Source organism: Salminus brasiliensis, chromosome 24 (assembly GCF_030463535.1).
Source record: "Salminus brasiliensis chromosome 24, fSalBra1.hap2, whole genome shotgun sequence".
Classification (NCBI taxonomy): Eukaryota; Metazoa; Chordata; class Actinopteri; order Characiformes; family Bryconidae; genus Salminus; species Salminus brasiliensis.
The window spans coordinates 24,625,848-24,638,914 of record NC_132901.1 but is presented as its reverse complement, the minus strand read 5'-3'; the positions used below and the strand labels follow the sequence as shown (position 1 = coordinate 24,638,914).

The window sequence follows — 13,067 nt, the reverse complement described above, 5'->3', positions numbered from 1 at the left end:
ATGCATGGTTTGTTATTGTTCATTTAAGTCTAATTTGATTGTTGGACTCCTTGTAAAAACTCAACATTCCTAGTGACAACAGAACTTACAGCTGCTCCTGCAACTCCCTGAGAACCTGGATCCCCGTCATTGCCTCGAGCGCCCTGAAAGAAAACCACAGGGATTTCAATGTTGTTTGGTTTAACAACCAGAACCTTGTACCTCCCATGGGGGTACTGCTGATAATCGTAGGAAAGCTTTACTTGCCATCTCCCCTTTGGCACCCATCATTCCTGTAGCCCCTCGAATTCCCTGCGGACCCTGATAGGACAAAACAGTACATTGTGAAAGCTGTCTGTCGGAGACAATCCACCGTATAAAGGCACAACAGTGAGGCAGGTGAATGAAGTACTCACGGTTGGGCCTTGGGATCCAACCTCTCCCGGGGCTCCCTGATCTCCCTCCTCTCCCTGACACACGGAAGAAAGGTTACTTAATTCATGAAAGTCAAAGTAAAACAGAGACTGACTTTGGTTAACGATCATTATTGTAATATTAGCCAAACTGATATTAATATAGATACTAGTCACTATATCACTATATTACAATGTGCTGTGAGCATCTTGTGAGCAGCTTGGCGATTGCTATGATATTTGGTTGCTAGGGTGTTGCTTAATTGGAGGCTAAGGCGTTCCTGGGTGGGTGCTATGGTAAACCACAGTGCTTGCTAAGGTGCCTGAGGTGGTTTTAAAGGGCCACGGTTTTGCTCATGCTAAGCTGGTGCGATGATGTTGCTAAGGTGTTTCTTTGTTGTTGCTATGGTCTTTCATGTGGCTGATAATGTAACCCAAGTGGTTGCTACAGTTCAAGCATAACAGACTGCTATGATACATTGCTAAGGTGTTTAAAGGTTGGTATGGTATCCCAGTAGTCCCATTATTAAGGTATTTCAAGGGTTGCTAAGGTGTCTTGGGTGGTTGCTAAGGTGTTCCAGGCAGATGGTAAAGTGGTGAAGCATATTAGTCCTTCCAGGTCTACAGCCACAAGTTGGTTAGTATTTTTAATGTACTGAAAATATTATTATTTACCAAGAAAAGCATATTGCTCAATACAAAAACAACATATATCATGATTACGCTAAAATATTAACAAATATATAATGCATATATAATATATAAATAAAAAATTATCCACCTCAGAGTTTATGACTTAATGCAGTATTGCTCCTTTTTTTTTTGGATATCTTTGCTGCAAAAAACCTTGTATCTCAGGAATGGCAGGAAAAAACCTGCTCAACTTTCAATGAAAGTCAATGTAAAACGATTTTATTTTAAGTCATTTTGTGGCATTTCTATTGGTCCGTTTGTCATGAAATTCTGACATAAAGTAAAGAACAACTTCAAAATTTACATTATATTAAAAAGTAGAAACAGCAAAATTGGAGATACAAGTTTTTTTGCATGGCCGTGACGGCGAAATGCAAATTAATATCTTTACTCTCTATTAATGAAATCAAAATACTAGTATTTAGTCTTTCACAGATGGTTCCACAGTCCTTTCAGAAACCGTACTGACCAATGACCGCTAATGTCGTACACAGAGACGTATGAAGTTTGTCCTGATTGTTTTTTACTCTGCATTACTGAAAGATCAGCATTCTGTTCCTGCGCTCCTTTCCTTATTAGATTAATATTCCTTACCCGACAATAAAACACATGTAAGCAGAAAAGACAAGCCTTGTAGAAGCTCACTTTAATTCCTCGAGGTTCTCCCTTATTATTTCTAAATTCCTAAGCTAAGTTCTCAGTTCCTCACATCCCCTGGGCAGTAATTACACTCAAGGGAGGACAAAAGTACCTGATAAAAAAGCCCTCCTCAGCAGCAGTGCAGAGAGCTGCACCACGAGCTCAGATTTAAAGCACACTCACGTCTAAGTTGTGGCATGTGCTGTCCATGGCGGAGGTCCCCTGAGAAGGCCAACTGCTATTTTCTTGGAGAGGGTGTTTGATGGGTGCTTAATAAATGGCTGGGAGATTAAAAATACATCGTCCAGAACTGCCTCTGAAAGTGCTTTACAGCAGTCGTCTCGTTTATAATCTGGAGACTCTTACATATATCATATATATCAGTTCCAGAGTCGTTAGTGAATAACTAATTAATACGTCTTAATAAGATGAACAGCACCTGAATGGTAAGGTAATAGAAATAGTTAATGCTGTGAGTTCCCTTTTTTGCATGCCACCCAAAACAGTACTCATATAGAGCCATTATAAATACATGGCAGTAGCCTATATTCTATATTTAATCCTGCATATAAATGCATTTCCAGGTTGAACTGCCTGATTAGACCATTATTCAACAAGAACCCTCAAGCAGACTCTAGGATTTTTTTAGTCTATGTGTTTCTTGTGCTGATTGCACTTTACTAGCTCACTGCTGTTCCCATGAGTTGTCAAACTGCATAGTTTACTGGAGAACCGTGTAGAAAAAAAGAGCGACTTAAGGACCAGTATAAACTCTACAACTACAACTAGACGCCCAGGGTGTTACTATGCAGTTGCTATGGTATTTCAGGTGGTTGCTAGGGTGTATCCATGCAGTTTTCTATGGTACTTCAGATGCCCGGGTCAAGGTGTTGCTCAGTTGGTGGCTAAGGTGTTCCTAAGTTGTTGCTATGACAGTTGCTATGGTATTTTAGGCAGTTGCGAAGGTGCTGCTAAGTCTGTGCTATAGTGTTGCCAAGTTTGTTTTTGTTTTTTTCAGCTCTGGTTCTTCAGGTGGTCGCTAAGACATTCCAGGCACTTGCTATGACAACTACTATGGCGTTTCAGGTGGTTGCCAAGGGGGGTTAGTGCTGTGATGTTGCTGAGGTGTTTCTTGGTGGTTGCTATGATGTTGTGCTATGATGGTGTAAAGGTGTTTATTGGTGGTAGCTTGGTAGCTACTATAGTATTTGGTTGCTAGGGTGTTACTTAATTGGAGGCTAAGGCGTTCCTGGGTGGGTGCTATGGTAAAACACAGTGCTTGCTAAGTTGCCTGAGGTGGTTTTGAAGGACCTTGGTTTTGCTCATGCTAAGCTGGTGCAATGATGTTGCTAAGGTGTTGGCTCTTGGTTGTTGCTATGGTCTTTCATGTGGCTGATAATGCAACCCAAGTGGTTGCTACAGTTCAAGCATAACAGGCTGCTATGATACATTGCTAAGGTGTTTAAAGGTTGGTATGGTATCCCAGTAGTAGTTGGTATGGTACTTCAGGTGGTTATTAAGGTATTTCAAGGGTTGCTAAGGTGTCTCGGGTGGTTGCTAAGGTGTTCCAGGCAGATGGTAAAGTGGTGAAGCATATCAGTCCTTTCAGGTCTGCAGCCACAAGCTTTTAAAGAGTGTCTGGTAATGTCTTACCTTGTGTCCCTGTTTACCAGGCTCTCCAGCTTCTCCCTTCACACCTTTGTGTCCCTGACGGGTAAATGAGAAAGGGATTACTACACTCCGTTACATGGGGAAAAATTCGAATGTAAAAGTATGTCCTGCAGGTAAAGACAGAGTCATATATCATACACTTATATGCAAGTCCTCACCTTCATGCCAGGCAGCCCAGGATGGCCAGATGTACCAGGTGGGCACGCATTAGGGCACTGAAAGGCAAGACAGAGCATTCAAAATATTCAGTACCAGATTCATCATATCTTAGAAAGTGACAATAGCAACAGTATATATAGTATTTGAATATATATATATTTTTAATACATATATATATATATATATATATATATATATATATATATATATATATATATATATATATATATATATATATTCAATTTAATAATGGTGTAAATGGCTTTTACCAGTTCCATTGTCCCACCCAGTACTCCTGCAGCACCCTGGAACCACAGAGGAACAACATTTACAGCCTTTTTAACAGCTTTCATCAAGATTAGGTCCAAAATTGGTCAATCCCATGATTATTTCAGCATTCTGCTGTAATGCAGTGGTGCTCACTACGTATTGTCCATATCGCAGCATATTACAGATATGCAGATATACACACTTATTACACACTGTGGCCCCTATCATAAACCCTGTGCAGGGCATGTTGTGATGCCCATTACTATCTCGCACCCCACCAACAGTCTATTTTCACTCTTTTCACCTGCCTCATTTAAACAGCAGCGCTGCTTGTGAATATATCTACGCTGATGGGCGCGGTGGTCTCGAAATGAGGGGTGTTCAGGTCAGTTTCAGGCGTATTGCTGCTATACTGGCAATGGAAAACACAGGAGCAGCTCCACTGACTAAAAACAACAGCCAAGACAGACGTTCATCAACAGTCAGACGTTCGTTGCTGTCTTTGTAGTGAATTGTCAACACCAGCGCGTTCAGCCTGACGCTCGTACCCCCCCACCCCCACACCACGCTTTACACCACTGCAATAGCGACCCGCTAGAGTCAGTCAGACCGCACCTGGCTCTTAAAGGGAATGGCGAGAGACACGCTGATTGGTTTATTGGACGTTACGGCCAAAACAACACACCCATGATTAATTAAGAAACTTAGTACATGACTTTTGTGCGTTTAGAGCCGAGCAAAGCCTAAGTTGACTGCTCACCTAAAAACAGGGCCCTGTATTACACTCCTACCTACACACTGTAGGTTTCCAGAAGTGAACTAGAGATCATCAGGTTCTACGTTTTAAGTTAATTATCAATTTCTTCCCAAAGATCCACGGTTGGCTGGATATTTCTGGTTGCTGGAGCCCACACACTAACATCCCAGTACCATATCCGTTTCACAAATTTGTTGAGAAACCCAAATATTATAAGGTCAGTGGTGGTTTTATGGTGGTCACAGATATCCCTGATGCAGTAATGTCCCTTGTGGATACAAGGTAGGTCTAGCTAGTAAACTGGTATACAGTCATCCTGAAAGAGGGTACTTACACGAGGTCCTGTTGGTCCACGGGGTCCTTGTGGCCCTCTGACACCCATTGCCCCCTATAACACAGGAGTAGAGTTTGTCAATCAGTACTAATGATGATAATCAATGCAGAATTCATCAGAAGAAAAAGCACTACACAAGGTTCATTCATTAGTTTCCACATATCCTCCAATTCAGTCTACAGCAGTCTAGCCCCTCCCTGATACAAGCTTTGCTTACTGTGCTGTATCTTAATTCAAAATGTGTGTATCCCAATGCAGAACAGTTACTTACAGGAGGGCCAACTTTACCAAGCTCGCCCGGAAGTCCACCAGGCCCGGGTGGTCCCTAGTCAAAGAAAAAGAAGAAATAGGAGCCATTGGAGTCAGTGAGGAGGTAAGACCACCTACAATCTGCACCACCTTTTATTGATTTTATTATAGTTGGGACAGCAAACTTGCAGAACTTACAGGGGCTCCATCGGGGCCAACACCCTACAAACAAAGACAGAAGAGTTATCAGGAACGTGCATATGACCTATGATTATGATTATGTGCAGATGTTTAACATACATGTTCAGAATGAGACCGCAATGACATTACTGAACCACTAGAGGTCCCACTTGCAGCTTGATGTAGATACAGGAACCTTCTACTAGATCTGGGGTATTTCATTTAAATTTAACAAGGTCCAGTATAAGAGCCAAGGTTCAGAACATCATAATGTCTAATTTGCATAAAAATCAATGCCATATACTAAAGTAGTCTAGTAGATAAATTAATATTTTATGTATCAACAACTAAATATCAAATTAAATTATGAGTAGAAATAGAATGAAGGGAATTTTAATAATATTTACAGCCAGTTTTCACACCAGACTGGACGAAATATTAATAATAGATACTCTAAATAAATAAATATATCAATTTTCTCATTTACAGTAAAATTAACACACCTAAAAAATGTGCATATTAAAATAAGGTGTTTAATAACTCGTCTCATAGTCCTGCTATAATCATTTCTTTAGCAACTGATTTCATTTTCACACTAGACTGGACAAAATATTAATAACAGAACTCTAAAATAAATAAATACATTTTCTCATTTACAGTAAAATTAACAAACCGAACAAATGTGCATATTAAAATAAGGTGTTTAATAACTCGTCTCATAGTCCTGCTATAATCATTTCTTTAGCAAATGATTTCGTTTTCACACCAGACTGGACAAAATATTAATAATAGATACTCTAAATAACTAAATAAATAAATACATTTTCTTGTTTACAGTCAAATATAAATAATTATATATATATATATATATATATATATATATATATATATATATATATATATTATAGTATAATAATTTCTTTGGCAAATGATTTAGTTTTCACACCAGACTGGACAAAATATTAATAATAGATACTCTAAATAAATAAATAAATAAATACATTTTCTCGTTTACAGCAAAATTAAAAAAACGAACAAATGAGCATATTAAAATAAGGTGCTTAATAACTCGTCTCATAGTCCTGCTATAATCATTTCTTTAGCAACTGATTTCATTTTCACACTAGACTGGACAGAATATTAATAACAGAACTCTAAAATAAAGATATAAATAAATAAATGAATACATTTCCTCGTTTACAGTAAAATTAACAAACCGAAAAAATGTGCATAATAAAAGAAGGTGCTTAATAACTCGTCTCATTGTCCCACTATAATCATTTCTTTAGCAAATGTTGTCCCTTTTTTCTTCCAAGTTGGTCCTCCCACCCCTTAATAGCTCCCCCTAGCTTTAGCAGGGTCCCATATTCGCACTGACCGTTGTTTACTGGATGTATTACTCGTGTTCTGACCGTTTCTGCCTTTTGTTGCTCATTTCTTCTGTTATTTTTGACCCTCGCCGGTTCTCTGTTCTCTGTTCACGTTTCCTGTGTATGCTCATGCCTTGCATTACTGTCTTCTGGTTGCTGACCCTTCTGTTGGACTGCCCTTCCTACATTAAAGCAGCCTTGCTGGTTTACTCCCGCGAGCGTCTGCTACACTGCTACATCTACACTTGGACACTTTATTATGTTACAGCTACTCATTCATTATTCTTTCACTTATTCTACACTTATATATCATATATTGTGGTCATATCACTGCTACCGTTTTAATTTCTCTTTTAATAATTTATTACTCTTTTTTTATTAAATTATTATTATTATTTATTCAATAATCGCTATTTGGGTGTTCTGTTGTTTTATGAGAGCGGACAGTTATCGAAGCATTTCGCTGCTAGACTGACTGCGTATAACCACGTATGTGACATTCTGACATCATTTTAAACCCCCATACGTTCAGTACTGTATATTTACAGTGCTTTACATGCAAGTCAAGACTTTTATGGTCTATTGGTATGGTAGAAAAATGTTCACACTCACAGCTTCTCCACGAGGGCCAGGTTTGCCAGGTTCTCCCTAAATCACAACAAACACAAGCCATTTTAGTGTCACTTCAGTCTAAACAGTTCAGCAACAACAGAAAATATCACAGACACTTTATTCTTAATGTGGTCCTTTATGATCTCTAAACCTCAGCTTAATCCTAACCCCCACCTCAGGCTTAGTTCTAGCCCAAAACTTAACCTCAACCCAAATCAGCTCATGCACACTGTACACACCAGGGACTTTTCCTCATTCAGAATACACTTCCATTCACATCTTATCCAATGACTGCATGTAAACAGTAATGTAAACATTTCTATATTTACATTATATATATTTTATGTGGATTATATATTAAACCTGTACATGTTCAACCGTGTAACAGTGTACGTATAGTGTTAGTATAGAGTATGAATAGTGTGTATAGTGTGTGTTTAATGTATGTATAATATATGTATAGTATGTGTGTAGTGTATATATATATAGTATGTATAGAGTGTGTGATAGAGTACCTATAGTGTATGTATAGAATATGTATATGGTTTGTATAGTATGTGTGTGTATAATGTATTATATATGTATAGTGTTTGTATAGAATATGTTTAGTATGTATTGTGCATGTATAGTTTGTGTATAGAGTATGTATAGTGTATGTATAGAATATGTATAGTGTTTGTATAGAATATGTTTAGTGTATGTATTGTGCGTGGATAGTTTGTGTATAGAGTATGTATAGTGTATGTATAGGTGTGTATAAAATGTGTATAGAATGTTTATAGATTTTGTGTAGTGTCTGTATAGTGTGTCTATAGAGTAGAGTGTGTATTGTGTGTAAAATGTATGTATAAAGTGTGTATAGTGTGTACAGTGTTCATATAGAGTGTGCATTGTGTGTATAGTGTACATGTTCAACAGTGTAACAGTGTACATATAGTGTTTGTATAGAGTATGTATAGTGTGTATAGTGTGTGTTTAATGTATGTATAATATATGTATAGTATGTGTTTAGTGTATATATAGAGTATGTATAGAGTGTGTGATAGAGTACCTATAGTGTATGAATAGAATATGTATAGTGTTTGTATAGAATATGTTTAGTGTATGTATTGTGCGTGTATAGTGTGTGTATAGAGTGTGTATAGTGTATGTATAGGTGTGTATAAAGTGTGTATAGAATGTTTATAGATTTTGTGTAGTGTATGTATAGTGTGTCTAGTGTACATGTAGAGTGTGTATTGTGTGTATAGTGTATGTATAGTGTGTCTAGTGTACATGTAGAGTGTGTATTGTGTGTACAGTGTATGTATAGTGTGTCTAGTGTACATGTAGAGTGTGTATTGTGTGTATAGTGTATGTATAGTGTGTCTAGTGTACATGTAGAGTGTGTATTGTGTGTACAGTGTATGTATAGTGTGTCTAGTGTACATGTAGAGTGTGTATTGTGTGTATAGTGTATGTATAGTGTGTCTAGTGTACATGTAGAGTGTGTATTGTGTGTACAGTGTATGTATAGTGTGTCTAGTGTACATGTAGAGTGTGTATTGTGTGTATAGTGTATGTATAGTGTGTCTAGTGTACATGTAGAGTGTGTATTGTGTGTATAGTGTATGTATAGTGTGTCTAGTGTACATGTAGAGTGTGTATTGTGTGTACAGTGTATGTATAGTGTGTCTAGTGTACATGTAGAGTGTGTATTGTGTGTATAGTGTATGTATAGTGTGTCTAGTGTACATGTAGAGTGTGTATTGTGTGTACAGTGTATGTATAGTGTGTCTAGTGTACATGTAGAGTGTGTATTGTGTGTATAGTGTATGTATAAAGTGTGTCTAGTGTGTATAGTGTATGTTTAGAGTATGTATATAGAGTATGTATGTATAGAGTAAAGTGTGTATAGTTTGTATAGTGTGAATAGTGTATGTATAAAGTGTGTATAGTGTGTATAGAGCGTATTGTGTGTATAGTGTTTGTTAATATATATATTCTATTCTATTTCTAACCCTAGCCTCCATGCAAAACCTAATTTTAACCCTAATCCTGGTCATAATCCTGATCTTAACCCTTACCCTAATCCCAAACCAAAACTTAATCCACCCCTATTTCTGGCTACATTCCTAAACATAACCTGGTCTTATCCTAATCCTAATCCTAACTCCAACCCAAAACCTAATTCTAACCCTCAGTCTGGCTCTAACCCTAACCTTAACCTCTACCCAAAACTGAACCCTAACTGAACCTCAACCCATAACATAATTCTAACTGTCAGTCTGGCCCTAATCCTAACCCTTACATTAACCTTAACCTCTACCCAATGCCTAACCAAAATCCTAATGCCAAGGCCTTAATCCTAACCCTAACCTCTAACCCTCAGTCTTGCCCTAATCCTAACCCTAACATTAACCTTAATCTCTACCCAAAGCCTAACCTTAATCCTGGCTCTAACCTCAACCCACCACCAATTCCTAACCTTAACCTCAACCCAACCCCTGAGGTCCAACCCTAATCCTAACCCTTACTTTAACCTTAACCCAAAACCCATCCATAATTTTAATCCTGTTTCTAATTCTGACCCTAACCTTACCCACAACCTACTTATCCAGTTAAGCTCCAGACTGGTTTCAGCAGCAGATCCATACCAGCTCCAGTTCCAGACTGGTTTCAGCAGCAGCTCTATAATGGCTCCAGTTCCAGACTGGTTTCAGCAGCAGATCTATACCAGCTCCAGTTCCAGACTGGTTTCAGCAGCAGGTCTATAACGGCTCCAGTTCCAGACTGGTTTCAGCAGCAGATCTATAACGACTCCAGTTCCAGACTGGTTTCAGCAGCAGGTCTATAACGTCTTCAGTTCCAGACTGGTTTCAGCAGCAGATCTATAACGACTCCAGTTCCAGACTGGTTTCAGCAGCAGGTCTATACCGGCTCCAGTTCCAGACTGGTTTCAGCAGCAGGTCTATAACGGCTCCAGTTCCAGACTGGTTTCAGCAGCAGGTCTATAACGGCTCCAGTTCCAGACTGGTTTCAGCAGCAGATCTATAACGTCTTCAGTTCCAGACTGGTTTCAGCAGCAGATCTATACCGGCTCCAGTTCCAGACTGGTTTCAGCAGCAGGTCTATAACGGCTCCAGTTCCAGACTGGTTTCAGCAGCAGGTCTATAACGGCTCCAGTTCCAGACTGGTTTTAGCAGCAGATCTATAACGTCTCCAGTTCCAGACTGGTTTCAGCAGCAGATCTATAACGGCTCCAGTTCCAGACTGGTTTTAGCAGCAGGGCTATACCGGCTCCAGTTCCAGACTGGTTTCAGCAGCAGGTCTATAACGTCTCCAGTTCCAGACTGGTTTCAGCAGCAGATCTATAACGGCTCCAGTTCCAGACTGGTTTTAGCAGCAGGGCTATAACGTCTCCAGTTCCAGACTGGTTTCAGCAGCAGATCTATAATGGCTCCAGTTCCAGACTGGTTTCAGCAGCAGGTCTATACCGGCTCCAGTTCCAGACTGGTTTCAGCAGCAGGTCTATAACGGCTCCAGTTCCAGACTGGTTTCAGCAGCAGGTCTATAACGTCTCCAGTTCCAGACTGGTTTCAGCAGCAGATCTATAACGGCTCCAGTTCCAGACTGGTTTCAGCAGCAGGTCTATAACGTCTCCAGTTCCAGACTGGTTTCAGCAGCAGGTCTATAACGGCTCCAGTTCCAGACTGGTTTCAGCAGCAGGTCTATAACGTCTCCAGTTCCAGACTGGTTTCAGCAGCAGGTCTATAGCAGCTGGTTGAGGGTGCTGAGATGGTCTGTATTAGACCTGTTACTTGTTCAGAGACTTCTCTGAAGGTGAACGTCTACAGACGTCTACACTTGGACTCTCCAAATGCAGCGCTGCCATATGACCCATAATCCTCTGATCCAAACAAGACCGTAAAGACTGGAAATAATTGGCTTAAGAGTTCATCTGGAGACTCTCAGAGGTCTGGTTAGTTCATGAGGAACTGGTGCCGAGGCCTTTTTTTTTTACCCACGGAGATTAAAGGGAATACTGACAGGATTAGGGCTTATTTGCCATGAGGAATTGCTTTGCACGGTAATTCTCAGAGCAATGGGCAATACTTTGGCTGCCATCCATGCTGAGGGTCTATCAGGCAGAAAGCTGAGAGTTCGTTAGCGACTCACCTTCGGTCCAGGGGGGCCATCTGGACCCGCGTCTCCCGTTGGGCCCATCAAACCCTGAGAAGAAGGCAGGCAGAGAGTTTTTCAGATAATTAGACATTTCAAATAATTAGTCGTAACAAGAACTTACTTGACTGCTCAGCTTCAGAACGTCAACACAAAAAGCTGCTGTGAACATGCTAAGCTAGAAGGCTAAGCTCCCATCTACTTTCGTCAATTGCATCTACATTATATGTCCAAATGTTTGTGGACACCCCTTGTAATGAATGCATTTATCTACAGATGCACAAGTGCATGACACACACACATAGCTTGTCTAGTCCTTGTAGAGAAGAAGTACTGCCAATAAATTAGGACTCTCTGGAGTAGATAAACATCATTAACCTATTGGCAACATGCTGCCTAATGCCTGGTGTAGGCTAGAGGGGTACAAAGCCCCCCTAAACATTGATCTGTGGAGCAATGGAAGAACTGTGTTCTCTGGAATGATGGATGATGAGATGAGTTGGGGAGTTGGGGATGAGGTGGTGTGGTGATCATGCAACATCCTGTGATCCGAACAGTTCTTCCACTGCTCCACAGCTCAATGCAGCTGGGGGGCTTTATACCCCTGCTCTAGCCCACTCCTGGCATTAGGCAGCATGGTGCCAATAGGTTCATGATGCTTATCTACTCTAGAGAGTCCTATTCTATTGGCAGTACATCTCTACAAGGACTAGACAATTTATATGTGTGCATTTGCACATCTGTGTCAGCAATGGGCGCAACTTGAAGTAGCCAAATGCATTCATTAGAAGGGGTGTCCATAAATATGTGGACACATGGTGTATATTGTATCCCATGCTGCCTTTTTTAAACATTTTTCACTTAATATGACTTAATATGATACTGATGATACTGAATGATATACTGATATGTTCAAAATATTAAAATAATACAAATATTTATTAATAGACAATCAATTACTTGGTGTTTCTAAAGCCCCTCTTGTCTTTGCTGGCTTTTATGCTTGTCTAATTGGTCTCATTCAGCTGCAGAACTAGCTTTGAACAATCAATGGTCCATTTTTAGTGAATCTGGCCAATGTTAAATGAAGTGATGGTCAATCAGACTTAGACGAAAGGTATTCGATAGCTGTATGCCACTGTACACCCCCCTCCCCAAGCCTCCATTGGCAAACACAGACCAGTTTAGCTACCTGCCCTTTGGCCTTCTCAAACAAGCCACTTTCACACTCCTCATTCCTCACCATGCTGAGGATTTGCAAAGAGGGGCTTCCACTGTGTCCACTGCCAAAAGCTGTTTTCAAGAAGTTAAGACATGGGTGAGATACCATCCACGTCCACAGCTCAAACACTACAGACCTTTAACTCTTTGAACTCTCAGAGTCGGCCCACTATGTACTCAGTAAATGAGCAGAATAGGCAGAACAAGGGCAATAACCAAAGAACGGAGGGCAGAAGAGGCTTCTTGTTTTCTTAGCTCCTGCTACCTGGACTTTAATTAAGGCCAGAGCTCCAGGTCTCCAGGCTTAAACAAAAAGCCTGTTGTCTGCAGGACGAAGCGCTTCCCGGGTTTGTTACTTC

The 13,067-nt window shown here is 40.0% G+C and overlaps 1 protein-coding gene across 1 annotated transcript in view; it reads right to left on the bottom strand.

Moving 5' to 3' along the window:
- Nucleotides 1-13,067, bottom strand: part of col9a1b (collagen, type IX, alpha 1b) — a 35,867-nt gene that overhangs the window by 19,043 nt on the left and 3,757 nt on the right. The window contains exons 5-15 of the mRNA XM_072670193.1: nt 11,485-11,538; nt 7,327-7,362; nt 5,363-5,386; nt 5,187-5,240; nt 4,916-4,969; nt 3,824-3,859; nt 3,554-3,610; nt 3,378-3,431; nt 396-449; nt 247-300; nt 90-143 (exon numbers count right to left, since the gene is read on the bottom strand). Of these exons, the coding sequence (XP_072526294.1) occupies nt 90-143; nt 247-300; nt 396-449; nt 3,378-3,431; nt 3,554-3,610; nt 3,824-3,859; nt 4,916-4,969; nt 5,187-5,240; nt 5,363-5,386; nt 7,327-7,362; nt 11,485-11,538 (531 nt within the window). The remainder of the gene's footprint in view (nt 1-89; nt 144-246; nt 301-395; nt 450-3,377; nt 3,432-3,553; nt 3,611-3,823; nt 3,860-4,915; nt 4,970-5,186; nt 5,241-5,362; nt 5,387-7,326; nt 7,363-11,484; nt 11,539-13,067) is intronic.